At 45.4% G+C, this 21,939-nt stretch overlaps 1 protein-coding gene across 1 annotated transcript in view; it reads right to left on the bottom strand.

The window, feature by feature from the left end:
* The window catches only part of Ac76E (adenylate cyclase type 2 Ac76E), a 770,909-nt gene that overhangs the window by 509,751 nt on the left and 239,219 nt on the right, over positions 1-21,939 (bottom strand). Inside the window, exon 2 of the mRNA XM_075878061.1 lies at positions 20,450-20,680. Coding sequence (XP_075734176.1) covers positions 20,450-20,593 — 144 coding nt within the window. The 5' untranslated portion in view covers positions 20,594-20,680. The remainder of the gene's footprint in view (positions 1-20,449; positions 20,681-21,939) is intronic.

Here is a 21,939-nt window from a genome sequence, read left to right as displayed (position 1 = left end):
TGGAATTGAAAATAAAGTGAAATGAAATGAAATGAATGAAAAATCCGTCCTGTGCTTGCTGCTGCCATCCATATTACTATTGCAAACTTCCTATAACCTCATCTGGCCTACTAACTTTCTGTCTCCCCTAACCCGCTTACCTTCCTTAGAAATTCAGTCAGTTAACTAGCCTTATACAAGAGCTATTAAATCAATACCACCATTTTACTCGTGCCCGTCGTAAACACCACTTGTGGATCATAAGATTGTATCGAAAGGAAGCCGCATACATCGACCACTATGTCTGAAAAAAAAAACACGTTTCGTAATAAGATAGATAAGCTGAGTGAGAGGTTTGGCATGCTGTTACAGAATAAATGTATGTTAGTGAATACAATAGAGCGAATAGAAACAAATTAGGCTGCAGAATTGTTAATGTAAGCGACAGCGAGTGTCATAACATTACAGGAGAAAAAGATACAGCTACATGTCATCGAATATAAAGAACATCCACCTGTCAACAGGCGGCAGCACTAGTGTGCTTCCTGTTTCATAATAATATACATCAGATAGATAGATAGATAGATAGATAGATAGATAGATAGATAGATAGATAGATAGATAGATAGACAGATAGATAGTTAGATAGTTAGATAGTTAGATAGATAGATAGATAGATAGATAGATAGATAGATAGATAGATAGATAGATAGATAGATAGATAGATAGATAGATAGATAGATAGATAGATAGATAGTAACGTTTATTCACGTCTTAAAGAATCTTCACCCCATTTTATGGGGCAAGACTGCCGGCAGCGCCCACGTTGCGACAGAAAGGCCAAGCCTCACCACCGCATCCTGAGCCTTTTGGACAGCCCAGGATGCGGCCTTTTGGACAGAGTTGGTCAAACGAGTTTGCGACTTTGAGAAAGGACGGAAATTCTTCCCCAGTCAGTTCGCGGTCAATGCGGAGCTTCAAAGAGGGGCACTCCCAGATCATGTGCTTGAAATCACTAATGGCCCCAAAGTCGGGGCATAGAGGGGAGACCTTCGTGTATCTGCTGAAGGTGGAGAGTGTTGGATATGACTTTGTCTGCAGGAGCCGAAGAGGGACGGCCTGGGGCCTCGCGAGACTTCCATGTGGTAAAGGGAAAGCCCTGCTACTCATCTGGTAGTGACTAGTGATCTCGTTCAAAGTAGAAAGAATGTCTCTGATGCGGAGTAGGTTGGCATCCGAAAAGGCAGGACTAAGCCCATCACCAGCCCCACCCGGCACACCGGCGTCGCAGTGGCCGGCGCGGCCGGTGAGACCTCGCACGCTGGCTTGTACCAACTCATTAACCTTAACCAGCCCACCTACTTCAGCGCCCTTGTGCTCCGGGAACCATGTAGTTACGCGATGAGTAAGAACCTCACCCTCAAGTGCCCTAGCAACCTCCTCACAGACCGCCCTAGTCAAGAAAGCTCGAAGGGCTCACCTCGAGTTTGTTTAAATTTCTGTCCTGTCCGGTTAAAGTAGCGTCCGCGAAATGGTCAGCTGCTCCACCTCGAAAGCCAACAATTTCCTAAACGACACGGCCGTTAATATTCGGCCCTTCATATCCACGTTTGCAAGATAGTGACTGGAGACACCTTCGTACAGCGCAACGTCTATAAAACTTCAATCAGCATCATGCGCATGCACGTAACGGGCACGCGTGAAGATATTGGTAGAAGAACTGCCCATGTTTATAAAAAAATGTGCATAAACGAACTGCCATGTTTATAAAAAAAAACATGCATAAGGTGTCACTTGCAAAACTACTTGACTTGGCTGCCTTGTGTTGCGCAACATAGGTTGACGATATTCACGGTGAGTCACGTGCTGCAAATCTGCATTTTAGAGGCGAAGCTTCTTATGTTCTGGGCAATCCCTCGTCCCTCCGGCGTACCCAGTAACATCTCTCTTATCTCACAATAGATGACACTGTCCTATCGAGATCATGCAAACTGCAGTTGGGTGACAATATACCAGATGGCGCTATACGCATTCTGTGTCGTCATTGCCATTTCATGTCTAGTTTCCTAGATGGCGCTGTCCGCTAGAGATGTGTGCACTACGGCAGTTGGGTGAATGTACAATAGATGGCCTTGGAGATGCCGCTACTTTCCGATGGGCTGCTGCGTTGGCTACACGGGGCTGCGCCGAAGCGCCCGTTATCTCTCATTCTCCTGGATCGTCACCGTACGCGTCCCATTGCGCCTGGTGGCTCGAGAGGCTGTCGCGAAGTGAGCGTGGCGCTGCGCGGCTCCCGAGATGGTGCGCGCCAAGGGCGCCACCGTGAAACGTGCGCAACGAGAAGTGGATGTCGATACCATGTGCGCCAAGCAAGCCGCTGCTAAATAGGCTCAACAAGAAAGGGACCCTGGAACGCGAGAGCGGGAAGCGGCGGTGGAGCGCGCGCGGCACCGGGCGGACCCCGATGCTGCTCCTCGGAGGATTCCCGGTAACACCGAGAAACCTCCGGAGCTTCGAACTCCGTGGAGATGCTGGAATTGTTTTCTTCATTCAATGCGTTCTTGCCGTACTGTGTTCGAGGGGGAGCTTGAAATTACGTGTTCGCAGAAAAGCGATGTCCGGCGAAATGGAGCGCGGAAAATTTCCGGCGACGAAATATATGTTCCCGCACACCGTCCGATGTCTGCGGAATCTTCCACGTCAGTGCAGAATGCCGACAGGATACGTAGAAAATAGGGCGCGACATGCCTCATTTTTACCTGTTAAGCCAGTCTTCTCGTTGCTCAGTATGCCGTCTCGCGCGACGACAACGACGACGACGACGACCCTTTGCGGCGAATGCAACGGCACCACGTGTGTCTTGATTACTTCCCGGCCGGGGTCGTTTTCCTAAATGCGAGCTTCAGTTTAGGAAGGCGACCGGCACCACCGGGCGCAGTATGCAGCGACACGGAACGGGTGAATTTAGGAGATTTCATTCCAACATTGTTTACTTGAGACGGGGATTTTTTTTTCTTTTGTTTAGGTAAAAAAACCTTCAGTGCTGAGAAAGCGAAAAGAAAGAGCCATTGGCTGCATGCATTTTGTCATTGGTTACCAAATGTTAGCTCCAAAGCTAAGCTATGGCGGAACTTGGGAAAGCGAGATGGATAATGCGAGCAGGCCGATGCCACAGGAGCCACCGTGACACGCGGTACTAAGATGGAGCTTGAGAATTCAGAAAATGCCGCGCGCAGAGAGCACCTGCTACAGAATGCGTTATGCGAAGCTGATGCAGAAAGAAAGCGAAAAAAGAGAAGGACGTCGTCATTTTGGAACAGGCCGAATTCGTAAGCGGCATCACGAGTATGCACAATCTACACGGCGGGGACATCAGGAATGGTTCCAAAAGCGGCTTTTGATGGGAGCAGTGCACGATCAAAGAACCAGCATTGGTCGATACGCAAAAAAAAGAGTCAATGACCTATAGCGTTTTGTTTTCAGTATATTCATTATTTTCATCCACTGAATGTGAAGACAAAAGTTCTCCAGCGTGATTGTAATGTCTATGACAGTTCGCAGCAAACGCCTTGACTAGCTTACAATTCTGCTGCACTTTAGTAGGTAGCTTCGAGGGAAAACTTTGCGAGGTGCTACTAAAAGCTGGCATCAACATCGTAGCAGCCTGACATTTGTCATACGTGGGACCGACCTGAATGGTCGACTTAACATGGCTGAAAATTGGCAATGAAACGCAATATTATGATTCGCAAGAAACTCAAAACTCGCAAGATACTAACATGCGTGCTAACGCATGTTAGTATCCGCCAAAGGAATAACTACTAGTCAAATGAAATATTTCCTCTCGGAACTCCTCAAACGAAAACAAATAATTGATATGCATCATACGTGGAAGATTAGCTTCATTCTCTCCCCACAGTTCTCAAAACTGTTCTGACTTAAGAGAAGCCAGTGAGGAAACTTCTCCTTTGTGAGATAAAGGTGGCATATCCAACAAACGAGTTTGATGCATGCTCAGCTAAAAAAGACTAGTTCTTAAGAGTTTTCTTGCCTTCTGGGCCCATCATTTTTTTAAATATAAATCAAGCTATTTTTAAGGGGTGCAACAACTAACTTAATGGGTGCGCCGATTTTTCGCGTGAATAATGCATGGTTTTGGTTTCAAGAACCATCAAACTGGCAGGTAAGTACGATCATATCCATAGTAAGTTATTGCCCGCAAACTTTATTACTAATTTTTTATTTTAAAATTTCTTCTCAGTAAAGGCCAATAACATTTGAGAAGACGTACGTAGCTCACATAAACCACCTAAACGTTCACGACAACTCAAAAAACCATCGCCTGCTCGATTTAACACGTGCGCTCGCATCTGACAGTCAAAGCACAGCACCTATCGGATATGTTTAGGCAAACGCACATGCGAATGCTTTAAGGATGTCACCAGCAGCATCGTTGAGGTAACGCTACTTGCTCTAAGGAATGATTTTTTTTCGCAATAGCCATCACGATGATTAGGAAGTGAATGATGATGGTCAGGCCTCATTTTCAGATGTAGAACTGAAATCAATCACCTGAAATTAATTACCTTTAAGTCAAACTGAAATGAAGTACCTTTAAGTCGTCTACATTGTCAGGCACAATTTGTAAATGCTTTTCTTGTATTCGCGAGCGAAGCTTGCGCTACATATACAGCCATTGAAGCTTCTGGTGTTTACCCTTCCTCGCTGCTTACTAGTTTATTTATATTTTTTATCGTTCACACAGCCCTGAAGACTTCGCAAGCCTTGTGACCAGAATTTGGCAGTCGGCCTGGGTTTTTACTTTATAGTGAGGTCGCCACCCAAATCTGGTGAAGATGTGGCTGCTCCTTGGATGCATACACTATATTTCATCCACCTATTCATTACTTTGTTCACTTGAATCTAGGCCCATAATAATAATTTCATTCATCCATCTGTTTATATTGTTCCCATGAATCAGTGAGATTTTTTTTATTTGAGTCACTGCTTTTTCCCAGTAATGTGTCTATTGACATTTGAACGAAGTCCTCTTTTGCTAGCGCAATATATTATACGTACAGTGTCCCACAACTACCTCGGTTGAACAAATTTTAAAAAAGTACAACGCATCACAAAGGTGCAACAACAGGAGTTTTCTTAGTGGTAGCTTCGCCTATATTGGTAATTTTATCTGTTCTATGCATATCGTTCATTACTTAAGCCTAAAGGGCACATGACTTGGTCACCTAGCAAGTTGCGGTTTTCGGCGACAGATAGACGTTGAGTGTCTGCTTTGCCTGCACATATATGAAAAGCAGACTGCAAGAGACTATTTCTGTGTGAAATAAGCCCCATAGGTCAGTAGCCACAGACGACACCTACTGCCGTCGACCGCTTTTTCGCATTGGTACGTGTGACGTCATGTGCTGTATGCATGGATCAGAGCCGTCTTCCTCTGCCAAAGTTTGAGCAGCTGCAGATCATTCCGCTTCAAAAGCATCGTTGATTGACTGATATGTGGAGTTTAACGTCCCAAAGCCACTATATGATTATGAAAGACGCCGTAGCGGAAGGCTCCGGAAATTTCTACAGCCTGGGGTTCTTTAACGTGCAACAAAATCTGAGCACACGGGTCTGCAACATTTTCGCCTCATCGGAAATGCAACCGCCGCAGCCGGGATTCGACCCCGCGACCTGCGGGTCTGCAGCAGAGTACCTAACTGCTAGACCACTGCAGTGGGGCTTCATTAGCATCAGTTGATTGATTGATATGTGGGGTTTACTATCCCAAAACCACCATACGATTATGAGAGACGCCGTAGTGGAGGGCTCCGGAACTTTCGACCACCTGGGGTTCTTTAACGTGCACCCAAAATCTGGGCACACGGGCCTACAACGATTCCGCCTCCATCAGAAATGCAGCTGCCGCAGCCAGGATTCGATCCCGCGACCTGCGGGTCAGCAGCCGAGTACCTTAGCCACTAGACCACCGCGGCGGGGCTCAATAGCATCATTTACCAATGCCGTTGTTTCAACGGTTTGCATGCTATCGACCTATTTTCACGAAACCTCTTGTTAATCAGTCCTGTGCATTTTGCAATCACATGGATAAAAAATGACTCAACGAGAAACGTACGGGGAATACTCAGGAACGCACATATGTATGCCGCACCAGATAACTGCGTTTATATAAGACTTTTTATAACAAAAGAACATGTGATAGATCTCAATATAGTGCTCATGTTTCATGAGTGGTACGTCGATGAGATTATGGGAATTCATGTTTCTTAAGACCAGCTCCAGAATCACTTGGAAGAACGACGAAATGTTTTCTTCCCCCCTTCTTTATTGCTCTGCGGCTAAATAACTTTGCGAAACCGCGTAACACAGCAATGGAGTTTGCTCTACGATGCATGCAGATGCCCTTCGATTTATTACTCGGTACTCGTGGGAAGCCTAAACTTAACGCTTTAGCAGAGTGTGACCTTGGATGAGTTGGTGCATAGCTTAATCAAATGATGGTGGCGCAACAGATACAAGCGAGAAAAAGAAGGAGACAGGATAGAGCGCCAGACTTTCAACTCGTTGAATTTCCTCGCATGACCCAAATATATATGCTCCTAGTATGCGCACAAGGAGGGGGCGCAGTACAAGCGACTATCACTTTTCACACACGAAAACCTAAACAGAAGAAAGCTATCGCACAGCGCTATCTAGAAACAGGTTTTCTTTCTTGTACAACGTGATCGACCGGACACTGTATGTTCCTTCGTATGTCGTGTGCCTCCCGTACTTCACGTGCTAACGTGTCCTTCCTTCGTCCTAACACACGTGTCTTTTGAAATCGTGGTGTGCAGCCGCACGAAGCACAATGTAACGGCAGGTGTGAACCCATGCCATTCATAATTGATAAGATATGCTCCCCAAGGTGATCATTAACACAGCTTCCTGTTTCGCCTATATACACCTCACCACAGCTCAACTGAATTGAATAAATAATGCCAACTATGCAACGCTGAACCGGCCGGGCGTGCTTCTTTTTCGCATGAAAGGTTCGCTTTCTGGGAAAAACTCGGGCACAGAGCTTCGGCAGCTTGTTCGGTGCTGAGAAGACTACTATAACGCCATGCCTGTTTGCAACTTCCTCAAATGGTTGATTGATTGATATGTGGTGTTATACGTCCAAAAACCACCATATCTTTATGAGAGACGCCGTAGTGGAGGGCTCCGGAAATTTAGACCACCTGGGGTTTTTTAACGTGCACCCAAATCTTAGCACACGGGCCTACAACATTTTTCCTCAAATTGTGAGCAATTTCGTGCATGTAAGGCAGAACCAGTGCTTTTTTTTTCCGCACCACCTCGGGTTGTCCGCTGCATCCTTTAAGCTTCCGTAGCAGCGATTCGGACACACTGGTTAAGACCACCGAAGGGAAACCGGCTGAAACCGGCCTTGACATCTGTTCCTGAAAACTGTCGTCCATGGTGTCATCGCACGACTTCAGCAACGCAGACCGGAGACAGATTGTTGCAATAGCTCTTTTTACGGTTTTCGAGTGTGCTGATTCGGAAGGCAAGAGGTCTTTGCGTGCACGGAGGCTGTACATCCAACACGAATGCGCAGCGTTTAATGACAGGTTTTGTCTAAAACTGCAAGCAATTGTCTAGAGGTAGCTCTTGCGTAAATGTCAAGCCTTGTCCCTGCTGAATAAAAACTGATAAAATAATTTTTACATCGTCACAAGCAGTCAAAATGTCAGGGCTGTTTAAAAATACAAAAAAATCGTCAACGTATTGAAAAACTATGGGACAAAGTTTCGAGTAGAGGATTTTAGCAAGTGTCTGGTCAATAGATGAAAAAAAAGATGTTACATAGGACAGGAGCCACACATGAACCAATGAAAATGCGTTTGCGCTGTACATAGACTGAGTCATTAAGAAAATAAATGTGCTTCTCAAATAAAATTCAAGCAGCGACAAGAAATTGTCAACTAATAAACAACAATATTTCATGAAGTCAGTGCTACTACTGGCATCAATGCATTATTTAACACAGCGAAGAAGTTCAACTTGCGGCACAGAATATAATAGGTCCTCAGCATCGAAAGTAAAGATCCACCGAAAACAATTCCACTTTTCAGAAAAAATTTGTCTCCACGGCTGAATTTTTTGTGGCAAACGGGTCATCAAAGCAAAGCTTATAGGGTGCTTAAACAAGAAGCGACTGACCTGAAGTTGCCATGTGCCCCCTTCTGTGAAAATAGAACTGAACGGCCTTTCTGGCTTGTGTGTTTTAACTGAGAAAAAACATTTAAAGGGTAATACTTTTGCACTCGCCAATAGCTTTTGCTAGCTGGCCCAAATGTAGTTCCTTGCACAAAAATACAGCAAAGTTTTTTACCGTCGTAGGCTTCACTGATGAACGGACAAAGTTCTTCTCAATAGAAAAAGAGGTCTTCTTTCAGTATAGGTTTTTCGGTAAAACGACAAAGTTTCCTTCCTTGTCCAACTGGAGAAGGAATAGTTCAATTTCTTTAACAGACACGACCATTTCTGTCGAAATTGTTTGTCCAACAGTACTCTGACTCCTGAGAATTGTGTCAGCTCCTTCGAAAAGGCAACGACCATGGTCCTGTTCTTCAGCTCTAAAGGAAACGCGCCGGTTCAGAGCCAAAAGTTTATGTACAGGGACTTCAGGCTGTAGGCAAAACTTCGGTCCTTTCTTAAGAACGGAGTCTACCTCCTCGGGATTAGAAACATTCCCAATTATATGCACGTCGTGAAACGTTAGAGGTGACTTACGTGAGCACTTTGGAAGACGTACCAGGATGCAACGCCACCAGTACTCAGTCGTGTCAGCTGCCAAGCGTTGAAAACACTCCAAGTGCGACGAGGCCACACTTCCGGGAAAGCGTGAGTAGCAGAAAGGTTGCAGCATATCCTGGTACAAACGCACTTGTCTCAATAGCTCAGACTTCAAGATCTTGCAGATACGTTTCACATGGCCGAACGAGGTCTGCTCATGCCCCAAAAAAATAGTACTTCATGGGGAATGAAACCTTTTTTCAAACAAAAACCGATGAACCTTGCACGGCATACCGAAGAAGCGATGATGTGAACAAAGGGAGGTGCTTGGTTAAAGAAATGAGGGGGTAGAAACGAGCCCAAAGTAGAAGAAATATTCTTTAGCGGAGTGTGACTTAGAGCGTGTTGGTGCATAGCTTTATGAAATGATGATGGCGCAACAGATACTAGCAACGAAAAAAGAAGGAGACAGGATAGAGCACCAGACTTTCAAATCGTTTATTTTCCTCGCATCACCCAAACATATATGCTTCTAGTATGCGCACAAGGAGGGGGTGCAGTACAAGCGACTATCACTTTGCACACACGAAAATCTACACAGAAGAAAGCTATCGCACAGCGCTACCTAGAAACAGGTATCCCTTCTTGTACAAAGTGGTCAACAGAACACTGACGCATTCGTTCCCCTTCCTATGTATGTGGTATGCCTCCAGTACTACACGTGCTAACTTATTCCTGCTTCGTCCCAACACACGTGTCTCTCGGAATAGTGGTGTGCAGCCGCACGAAGCACGAAGGGAACGAATGCGTTGAGCCACCATCATTTTATTAAACTTAACGCTCTTGTCCACTATATATGTGGTCTTACTATATGACACAAAGATGAACAGCTAGATAGTGGCTGAAGAAACAATCGTGATGATTTCGGCCCACTCCGATAGTTCGCGAACAACAAGTGCCGATGCCGCCACTGTGCACCACATAATATATGAACGCTCGCGGTCAGGCTGAGTGGCGCCCAGCGGCGACAGCAATACACGCTATCTTGCCGCATCTGCGCCCTTATGGGGGCTTGCTTTTTGTACCCAGCTCCCGAACACCGGTCACTCAGAGACGCTGCCGGATGGCAGCTCAAGGGCGTTCGAGTTATGAAGTGAAGCCAGTCTTTCGTAAGCCTTACAAGAGCCAGCATTGCCAACAAGCCAGTGTTTGTCTTCGCAGGACGCCGTCCTTAGTTCATTCCTCTAGCGATCTCACGGCCTACTCGCAACCACTGCTTGCGTCTTCGCCAGCAACAACGCACAAACAAAGGTCCAATCACGTTGAGCTAAGAAGACTAACTCTCACTTCTTCGTGAAACCTTATACGAGAGTGCGTGGTTAGATGAGAATGCGCCTAGGACAACACGACGAAACAGCTGCGGTTCCCAAAGCACCCTCCAGGCAGGTAATTTAGCCAGCTATCGCCTCTTCGGACAGCGTCCAATTTTTGCGGATGTACTATGTGTGCGTAGTGTCGCTGCTGATGACGTGTATTGAAGACTTCATTGTCCTTTAGAACAACAGGAGCAATGGCTTTAAATTTTTGTGAGGTACATTTTCAGAGTGACTGCTCCACTGAATGAGTGTCACAGTTTGTTTCGCAACTGAGCGTTATTCCAGCATATTTAACGTGAATGATCTTGCAGACTCTGTAAAAACATCGAAAATAAAAGCCTAAACAGATAAACTTACTGTACAATAGAAAATAGAAAAAAAGAAATTGGCAGATCCCACGTAGAGTGACTATCGATGATATTCGAAGCACAAATGAGGAAGGTTGATATGTCACTTTAAAATCAGTGCAACGTAGTGAGGCGTGCGGATTTAGTACACAGTAAACATATTTAGAAACGTTATACGCACTGAGCATTCTGCATTATATGCAAGTATGTTGTTTATAGTCACGTAACGATGGCACCACTAACGTTTGCAATACCACTAGCAACAGTGGTAGGTATGTAAATTTTGCCGTACATGACTTTTATGTCACTTTTATTATGTTCTTGCCTGACATTAGTGAGTCGTCCATTCACGTCACCTAATACAAAAATATATTATATCTGAAGCTATAGCAAAATGGCCATGAGCGCGCTGTGAAGGTAGCGTATGGTTATGCTTTACATTACAGGGACATCATGATTATCATGTTTGGACGTGTCACTTACCTTCATCGTCCATGCATGTCACGTGATACCGAATTTGGTGCATGTGAAGCTAGCGATACGGCCGCGAGAGCTTCATGAGCGTTGCATGTATTCATGTTCTTACATGACACGCATATCATGAATAGTGTGTTTTAACCAGTCATATACCTTCGTCATCCATTCACGTCATGTATTACAAAATTTGGTGTAGGTTAAGCTAGCAAAACGACCGCACCATGAGTGCATGGCTTGTAGTCATGACCTACATGACATGTTTTTCAAGATTTCCACGTTAGGGCCTGTCACTTATGTTCGCCACGCAGTCATGTCATAGCATAACAGTTTTGCATTGTCATGTTAACGAAACCACAACAGCGCCAGCAAGACAGTGACGCGTGAATTATGACATATATGACATACGAGTAAGGAATTTTACAATTTGACTAGTCACTTATGCTCGCCATATAGTCATGTCATGCCATACCAATTTTGGTATAGATCCCTTCATTGAAACAGCCATGAGAACTAAAAGTAGTAGGTGGCTGGATAGATAGATCGATAGATAGATAGATAGATAGATAGATAGATAGATAGATAGATAGATAGATAGATAGATAGACAGATATATAGATAGATAGATACGCTCAAAGTCACTGAAGTTCGCTAAGAAAAAAAATTAGCCCAGTATCTACACGTTATCTGCAAACGTCGTTGAAAGACGATAGTCTGGGGCGTGGAGAGAGTGAACAAAACATTTATTTAATGTTCTGAGCAAGAAAATCGGTGAATGGTATTCTGGAGGCGCTGTGTTAGAGTGCCTCGGGCGTGCAGCGGAGGCGAACTTACGTATCAAGTCACGTCACACGTGAGACATGAGCTCCATTTGGCGGTTTTCTTGGAAAACAAAGCGCGTGGCTCTGAGATCGGTATGCGCGCCCGTCTCTGAAGTGATAAAGTGTAGGACGCAAGGCGGCGGGTAGGTGCCACCACCGTGTTGTCTTAGCAATACGTTGCAAACACCTGCCGTTTCGTGCAAGTGCAGCGTTAGAAAAGCTACGATCTTTAAAATTACTTATTTATGCCCTTTTTAGTAAGAGACACACTTACAGAATATTGGCGTGTTGTTCTAGTGCCTAAGATATGCGCAATAATTGCTTTTTAATTGTCAATCGCACAAGCATGAAGGCTGAACCTTGAGGAATATTGTTGGGCGCTGCGGGTGGGGTCGGCGGTTTGTAGTATTGTTTGGTCACTTTGATGCCATTTAAAGTACCGTTAATGGTGGACAAAAAGACAAATGTACAGACAGATAGACATATCAAAAATTTTGCGCCGAAGGTTTCCAGGAAAGACTAACGTCTTTGAAAATCTCATCTCCCGTACTGCAGTGTTGTGCGAAGCACTTTGCTGTTATAGTAACTAGCCACACTATATCCTTGAGATAATGCAAGGCATTACAAGGTGGACGAACACGTTTATTTAAAAGAAACAGCCGCTATAGGACTCAAGCTAACACTAAAAATAGCAGCAAGATGGAACCCTGCGTTGAAAAAATCCGTAAACATAATCCGTGTGCTTATGCCAACGTTTCTGCATGTGAACTTACCTTTCTAGCAGCCAGACCATAGAAGTTATGGCCACTATACAGTTCAGTTGTAAGCTTGAAGAAGACAAGTGCTTTTGTGGAAACGCCAGCTCGAGCACACAACCTTTGTTGACGACTTTTTTCGTCATGCTGACATGCATTTTATGTCATGATTATGACAACTATTGCGTGATGTCGGTAGTGTTAATTCTACTCCAGTCGTTCCACTCTCCGGTTGTTTAACACGAGCTAATGATTTCCTCGTTTTTGGGTTCCACGTTGCTTAGCAGACAAGCGGAAGTTAGAAAAACACGCTTTTAACGTATTCGGTGACACGATCACTCATGGCTATAGTACATGATGTATTTTAAAACGATGCTAGTCATTCGCATTGTAGCAACGATGGCTAATATGAGTGGCACAGTTTTTACGTAGTGCTAGAATCTTCGAGGAAGGTAATGTTGACCTCACTGCTGGAGAGAGTAATTTTGGGGAAAATAATGTGAAAAAAAAACATAGGCACTTTACACCAACGCCCAACTTTGTTTTGAAACACCTAGTTCCCTTGTGCTTGTAGACGCAGCTGCGCCTTTTTAGCTACGACGTATGTACTTAATGAGCGTTCGCAAGAAGTACTATAAACTAAATACAGAAGCGATCAGGATTCAGCGCTTAGAGCAGAGGCTGGATTACACTGCAGTCGTTGTTGCGTTCCTTTAAATTTACTGTTATTGCACGCATTACGCCATGAGTTTGGCATCCCGAGAGGAAACAGATCTGCGTGTCTTTTTTGTTTTTTTTGCGCGTGCTTCTGTGCATGCGCACGTGTGTGTGTTCAGCGGAATTCCAAATTAAAACTAATGTATGTTTCGAAGATTTTTATAGTTTATGACGACAACGTGTCGAGAGCTCAAATTGTAACAGGGTGCACTATACAATGTCAACCTCATTTCAAGTAGTAGGAAACATACCTTAACATTTTCGCAGTAATGTTCATAAGCGGGAAAGGGGCATATGTTTCGCCGAGATTTCTTACGTTTCGTATTCCCGGACGTCACTCTCTCTGAACCTCTTGTCGAGCAAATGGCGAAGAGAACATGAAGACGGTACCCAGACGTCCTGATGTCTGTCATCAACGACGCTAAAAGGAAATGTGCTTCATGGAAGGTCAACTGGACTGTTCGCGCTGTAAAAGAGCTTCTTATTACTAGCTTCACGTGCGCTATGCAAAAGATACGCTCTTCGGTACAATTTCAAGCCAATACATTTCTCATATCTGTTATTCCTGATAGCTATGAAAGTTAATTTTATTCTTCGTTCACTTTTTTTCTTACATGTTGCCCCCATGCTACTGTAGTTACCGCATATACCCCAACTTGCCAAGTTCTTCCATGTATAAAACATTTGACGCAATGTACTAACACGCGTTTTGTACACAGAAGTGTCGACCACAGCTGAACCCGGAACCGTCGCGGGAAATGACGTTTTGTTTTTCGCTCCTACGAAGTATTTTAGTGTGGCACAGAGAACGGTCATGTGTATGGCCCGTAATATTCTCATAAGCTTCAATGCTGTAGAGTCGTGCACCATATATAACTTTTCTCTCGAAAACAAGGTGTGGACCACCTATTCATGTAGCCCATAGCATATGCCGATAGCATATAGCCCATAGCATATGCTAGTGGTCCTCAGCAGTCAAAAAGCATGAGAGAGAGAATTAACTTAATGAAGAGCTGGATATGTTTGCAGCATGAGTTTTAAAACGAAGGCACTCAGAAAGTGTCCCACCTGTTGGGTTCGATCCAGACTAATCGATGGGTCATTACTTAGGCCTGGAGACGGCAGTGATTTAGTTGAGCATCTACAAGTCGCGCCACTAGCAGCCCGTCTGTGTAGTTCTCTTTTGTGGTCCGATGCGGCGGCACTGAGACATACGTCAAGCTCGTCCACACTTTGAATAAGCTAGTTATTTGATTTGTCGTCCTGATATATAGCTATGCGAATAGCACAGAGGGAACCCCATGGAGCGCAATTTTATATCGTCTCCTAGGAAACGTAACATGGTTATTCTCATAGACCGAGATTTTTTAGTGTCACAACATTTTGGGAAATCTTGAAAGAGAAAGCTTTTTAATGTAACTCTTGCCTATAACAGCTGACCAAGAAACGCCAGGCCTGCGCGGTAGGCGCAGCGCAGCGAAAGCTAGAAGAGCGGCTTTTCACAGCCATTTCAAAACAATCGTTGGGTAACTACCACAAGCACACTTGCTTGGTACCCACTAGGTCATTATTGAAAAACTTTTCGGTAGTGAGCCAGCATTCGTATACGCCATTTTTCGTCATTCTTCTGAGAAGCGTGGTATCCGCTGAGCACTTGCAAGGCATCTTGTACCAATTATCCATGCAGTGGCTTACGAGGATTAGGAATTATGGCATAAGTGGGTATGCACCACAGTTAATAGGGGAACAAGAACATGCTTTTGTGATGGTTTGGAGCATTGCACGGCCCACTCGTTACGTTATGCGCATTGTTCGACGACTGGTTGTTCTTTCGCTATTGTAAAACGCTTTAAAAATCGTGATAACGCGATTGCGTTCCCGACATCAAGCCTGCCTGAGGCAAGTTAGACCAAAAGTCACAAGCACCGGTGTAGTTCAGTGGTAGAATACTGGGCTGGCACCCAGCGAACCCAGGTTCAAGCCCTGCTGTGCCAATAATGCTAAGTCATGCCTGCCTAAGGCAAGTTTGACGAAGAGTTTCAAGTACCGGCGTAACTCAAAGGTACAATATTGAGCTGGCACCCAGAGGACCTGAGTTCAAGCCCCACACTGTCATTGGTGCAAGGTTTTTTTCTAATTTCGCGCGATGTGGTTAGACAGCGGCAGTGGCGGCGGACAACAACTGCGCGTGACCCCAAAAGTGATCTCATAACAGCTTTCGCTGTGAAAAGAAAACCACCAGGCCTGTGCTGAACGCGCCGCAATGTCACATTAAAAGTTCGAAGAGCAGCTCTTTAAGAGCCTTTTCTTTAACACTCTTTGGGTTTAGCTGCTGCAAGCACAGCCGCAGCGTACCCACTACGCTATGAGTCAGGGTGTATTAGGCAGGCATTCACTACGCGTATGCCATTCTTCGTCATTCTTCGTCATGCTTCGGAGATTTGTGGTACCTTTGGCACAGTTGCAAGCAAGTGCGTGCAATTTAGGTGTTCTGTGGCTGACGACACTGAAGAACTATGCCAGAAGGTTTTGTCATCCCCGCGATTTCTCACAGTGGGTATGCACCACATTTAATAGATCAGCAAGATCAAGATTAAGATAATAAGTTAAAGCATTCACCAACCCACTCGTTGCTTGATTTGCATTATCTGACACTTTGTTGTTCCTTTCATGTTCTGAAACGCTTTATTACTCATAAGGACGCGATCCGTTTCCCGACATCAAGACTGCCTAGGGCTTATTTGCAAAAGAGTTCTAAGCACTGGCGTGGCTCAGTGGTAGAATACTGGGCTGGCATGGACGGTACCCGGGTTTGACTCCCTATTGTTTCTTTGGGTATTTTATTTACTGAATTTTTTTCTTATTTCTTCCGATAGCGGTTACGGACACTGGCGGCGGCGGCAGAAAATTACGGCGCGCACGTGACTCATGTTGTGATCTCATAACAGCTCTCGCTGTAAAAGCAATCCTCAAATCACAATGTCATCAGCGAACGTGGTCGACGAATAAATGAATGCACAAAGAATGGAGTCTCATCGTAGGGTCAACTTGAGTGTCAGCTGTCTTAATATGACATGTTGCATGAGTTCCAGCGTTATCGACTGTGGTGTCAAGTGGTCATGTCATACGTCACACGTCCTCTGGTGACGTCATCTGACGCCACAATTGGCGCCGCGCACGCATCTGAGTATACCAAGTTTTTTCACTATATAGTAGGCGATAATATTCGGGCAAGTTTCTATACTTTTAGGCGTTTCTTGAAACGAACAATAACTTTGTAGCAGTGGTTAACTATTAAAGAATGACTATCGTATATATATTGGCACAATGTAAGTAAGTCAGTCCGGGGGGACGCACACCACACAAACGTGATGACAGCGCTGGTATCCGCCATCATAACTTAACGGCTAAGGCGTCGTGTTGTCCCCGAGGACGCGGCATTCGTTCTCGGCTATGGCGACCATATTTCAGTGGGAGCTAAACGTAAGAGCGCCTTCTTATATTTAGGGCACGTTAAAGAACACCGTGTGGCAAAAAATAGCTCAAAGTCACTCACAACTGCGTGCTTCATAATCATTTCGTGGAACCTGGGCGCCCCTCTGGTGTCGAATGCCGATAATCAAATTTATATGGTCACAATTATTTCAGAGGCCCTAGTACGCATGCCTCATAACCAAAATCGCTGTTCTGGCACGTTCCGTCCCAGAAATGTTTATATTATCACTAACACGCCGATTCTCGATAAAATCATGAATGATATTTGGGGTTTAACATCCTAAAACCACCATATATGATTATGAGAGACGCCGTAGTGGAGGGCTCCGGAAATTTCGACCTCCTGGGGTTCTTTAACGTGTACACTCTAAAAAAATATTGAGTAAATGGGTGTTCTTTGTCCCAGAACAATAATCGTCACCAGGCTTGCGTGCGCTTCCTTTCTTGAAAACTCGGCGCTGGCCACTTTCCTATCGAGAATGCAAGGTAACCCTGATAATGGGCATGTCGATCGTGACCGGAAAGTACCGGGCGCGGGGCAATAGCGCAAGAATGGAACACATGATAGATGACGATTATTGTTTTGGGACAAAAAGACACCCTTTTTACTCGCTCTTTTTTTAGAGTGTTCGCAAATTCGAGCACTCCGCCCTAGGAAATTTTCGCCTCCATCGAAAACGCAGCCGCAGCAGCCGGATTTGATCCGGCGACTTGCGCGTCAGCAGCCGAATACCTTACCACTACGGCGGGGCTCGCAGTAAAATCAGAACCAGGACACATGTAACTCAAGATAAGCACTGAACTTGCTAACACAATGTAGCATTACGCGCTGCTGCTTGTTGTGTTCGCTATATGTTGCTTGTCAAGGCGCTAAAGTTAGCCAGCAAATTTTTTGTGCTGGATACCGATTATTTGTTTTATATCCACCAATACAGCATAACTTCACTCATTATTTATTTGCCTGCTGAAAGGCCCCTTTTACACGCATCGAACAGAAGTAGGTATTTCGTCTAAACCAGGGTTGCCAGATCCTCAAAGAAAAAAAGAGCCACCAAATAACCAAAGTAGCCAGAACGGTGGCAAAGCGGCAACAATTATTTTATTTTGGAGCCAGAAAATTAGCCAAACATGATTTCAGTTTCTCTGAATTATCACCACATTCAGACGCCTAAAAATACAAAAATATACATCACAGCGAAATTTATAATATAAGTTTTGTAAAAATGTCGCCCGTATTTTTTCCCAGGGGGAACGCGAGTAAAGACGTAGCAGAGTGCAGGGGGGTGTCGCGTAAATGTTGCGCTATTGGGTTTGGGAATGATTCATTGCTATTTCGTCTTTATTGTTATTCATTGAAAGAATGAGCGGTGTTGCATTCAACGGCAAGCGAAAGCCAAGTAAAGGTGCCCTGGACTAAACTGTCAAACCGAGATTCAGTGCCTACATACACGAGGTGGCCAGATAACGGTTGTGCAGTGCAATCAGTTGTTATTTTTTTTTTACTAGCAGACGCTGCCTCCATTGGCTTTACGAGGCGAAAGAGGGGGAGGGGAGCAACGGCTTTGTGGGTGTCTTTCTGGGCCGGCAAGAGACGCGACCATGCGGCAAGAGACGCGAGCATGCGCAGTGGGGTGTGGATGGCGCCGCCACTGAGGCTGAAGCAGGACATCGCGCGACTAAAAAATGCTCCACATTAAAATATATATATCAGGTGACCTGATGGATCCCGGTAGGTTTATATTTAATTTCACATTTTCATTGCTGGCACTTCGGCACTTACAACCTAAACTAAATGAAGGTGCCGCACAAGACCTGCTGGACTTTTCGGATGCAAATTTTTTTATTGCCCCTGTGCCAACAAATCAGGCAAACAGCAGCTTAGACGCACTCACGTAAGAAGTGCATGCAGTACTTCGTGCGTGCACGCAGTGATAAAAAGCGGGCCTGTCATTTCCAAATAAATAAAACAGAACAAGCGACATAAGAAACGCCATGCCTGACAAGTGTAGCACACTGAGCAGTCAGACTATTTAACCAGAATGAAAAAAAGATATCTGCAAAAATAGTGAGGTGTGTGCGCTTTGCGCGAGGCTTGCTGCCCGCATCCACATTTCGCCAACGTTCGCCTAGGGTGGCGCCACCTATACAGCTAAGAGCGCGTGAGGTGGATAGCAGCTAGCAAGCCTGAACGAGTCCTCAGGCAGCCGCGTTACTGTGCTGCCGAACGTGTATTTTTTTTCTATAGTTGCGTTCGGTTGTAGCGTATATCATCTGTTGATGCCAGGGCCAGAACAATAGACAAAAGGTAGCCAAGTAGCCAACGTCATTTTTGTTTCGCCGCGGCCTTTTAAAATAGCTAATCTGGCGTAAAGTAGCGAAATTTGGCAACGCTGTTCTAATTCTCTGCGTACAATTTTTTTCCTATTTCAAATTGAAAGTATCCGGGAAATGAAGGACACGTTCACATGTAATGGTATAAGGACAAGCACAAACACGCATTGTTTTTTAATGCATTGGGTGAAACTATTGAATAAATAGGGAAAAGTAACACCAATACGAATTTGCGCTTGTCCCCATACCCTTCCTTATGAACGTGTCCTTTTTTTTTCGCACAGCCTTTTCAATTCAAGTCAGCTTAACACCAGGCTAAAGACGAGTTCTAAATGTGTACCGTTATAATTAAACAAGCCTCAGCTATAGAACATGTAGATTTGAATCGTCCTATAATAATACATTCTATGTCAAACGCTATACTTTAGTTCCGAGTTTCCCTGCACGTTCAATGACTGAAAGTGTTTGAATAAATTTTTAATTTTACCATTGCCCCCCCGCGGTGGTCTAGTGGCTAAGAATCTCGGCTGGTGACCCGCAGGTCATGAGATCGAATCCAGGCTGCGGCGGCTGCCTTTCCGATGAAGGCGGAAATGTTGCAGAACCGTGTGCTCAGATTAGGGTGCACGTTAAAGAACCCAATGTGGTCGAAACTTTCGGAGCTATCCACTATGGCGTCTCTCATATTCATATGATGGTTTTGGGACGTCGAACTCCACATATCAATTATTTTACCGTACGTCACGTGCGGCCCTATACCCACTCCTATTATTTATAAGCACCCTGCGTTAAAACTTTACACAGCTTAGAGTGGCGTCAGAACACATAAGGTGCGCAGAAAATTGGAGGGACGCGATGCACCATCATCTTGAAACCTCAGGTCACTTCGAAAACCCGAAGCCTTTTGAGCATTCATGCTCCACATGATTCTGAAACGATAAACGTTCAAATAAAAATTGTCTCTAAACTTGAGATTGGCGAAACTCGGGGTGTAACGATTAGAGGAGCGATGAAGCACGAGTCGCCGCCCCGTAAAATGTCACCTAATTTTATTCGCTTCCCTGTGGTGGCAGGCGTCAGCCCAGCCTGACTTGCGATTCAGCGGCGCTTACTTGATAAATGAGAGCGTCGTAGCGACATCTCGCTGCTGCGATGCGCATAGGTCAGCGTGTGAAGCAAATACTGGTTGCGGTGTAGTGAAGCATTAAGCCGATATCGATAATCAAAACATAGCGCAAAGTAAAAAAAACGCTAAGAGGGCGCCAGGTGCAGACATGGCGCCACAGCGCCGTGGTCTTTCTGTGCGCGTTGTCAACGAGGCGCTTCGACATGCGCAAGTGTCTACTCACGTGGGGATACATCAGGAGCACGAGGAGGAGGAAGGCCAGACCCAGCACCACCAGCGCGGCTAGCAGTGTTAGTAGCAGCGAATGCCGTAACCGGCCCGAGTAGCGACGCCGCAGGTCCGACAGGTCCACGCTGCCGGGCCCCATGTCCGAGTCGGCACCGTCGGCGCCGCCCCCGTCGGGATCTGCGCCGGCGCACGCCGCCAGCGCGCCTCTCCGCAGAGCTGGCTGACCCTGCAGGAAGAAGGCCGGAAATCGCTTCAGTTAGCGGCAAACACTTCACTGTCGCTAGAGCATAAATATGCGTTATGTGTCGCTGATGTTTCAGTCGGGTACACCATTTTGTAGCGTTAGCTACACTGGCATCGCAGAACCAATTTCGCGTGCACTGGTCTGCGCATGCGCAAGGATACTCCGCCGCCGCCACGCGCGGCTCGCCACCGGTGTGCGCTCAATTCGATGTGCTGCGCAGACGATCAGTGGTGTCACAAACCGGAGCCGGCACCTCCCTCGCACTCGGCCGCGGCCGCGCGCGACTCTCCACCGCCGGTGTGCGCTTCCCAGAGGAGTGTCGTCATATCCTTAGTAGACATATGGACGCCGACGCGCGCGCCTTCCCTGTGCAGTCGCCATCTGACACTGCGCTGGAGCCGCTTGATAGCGCCTCTGACTGGCGTTTGCCACTGTAGTATAGCCATGGAGAAGGAGAGTGCAAATGCTGCTCAACGGTGCAGTAGAGCGGAGAAGCTTAACTCATCGGATCCCGAAGTAGTTGCCCGGCAAAATAAATATACATGTGCCACAGAATACGCATACCGTGTGTGTGTCATTGGAACAGCTGTAAGCATGATATCTGCAAAGCTAAGAATAATCAGCTGAACCTTTGCTAACGCTACGTATATCCTGTCATAGCTGAGCTAAGCCACTGCCATTTTTTTTGCTGTCGTCGCACAACTGACTACACAATAGTTCTCTGGTGATATTTTTGATTTTAACTCAAGTGCGGGTGCCATCCACTATACACTCTTAGAAAAAAGGTGGTAGTACTTGCTAACTTTGGGGTAGTAATGGTTTGTCACATATGTTAAAACCCTGGTAGTAAGCGCAGTTAGTAACGGAGAGGGTGGTAACAGTTACTATCCTTATTGTTACTACCAGCATTTAGTAACTGTTACTACCCTAGCCGTTACCACCCATGGGTAGTAACTTTTAAAGTTCTCAAGAAAAAAAGTAGTGACCAATACAAAGTAACCTTGTTTATTCATTTTGGCATGTTATTGCTGCTAATGCTCGCCAAGCAATGCCTTATTACTAGGCAACTTCGGGTAAAGAAGCGTGGTGTGTCATGAACGCTAAGAATACATAAACCAAACAAGTTTACTATTTTTTACGCATTTTTTTTATTTTTTCACTTTTTTATCACTATTTTTTACGCATACACGTAGTATTGAGTACGCATGGGGTATATATATTGCCTCTACTTTGCAGGGACA

Source organism: Rhipicephalus microplus, chromosome X, assembly GCF_043290135.1.
Source record: "Rhipicephalus microplus isolate Deutch F79 chromosome X, USDA_Rmic, whole genome shotgun sequence".
In the NCBI taxonomy this organism is placed as follows: domain Eukaryota; kingdom Metazoa; phylum Arthropoda; class Arachnida; order Ixodida; family Ixodidae; genus Rhipicephalus; species Rhipicephalus microplus.
This window is presented reverse-complemented; position numbering and strand designations above follow the sequence as displayed.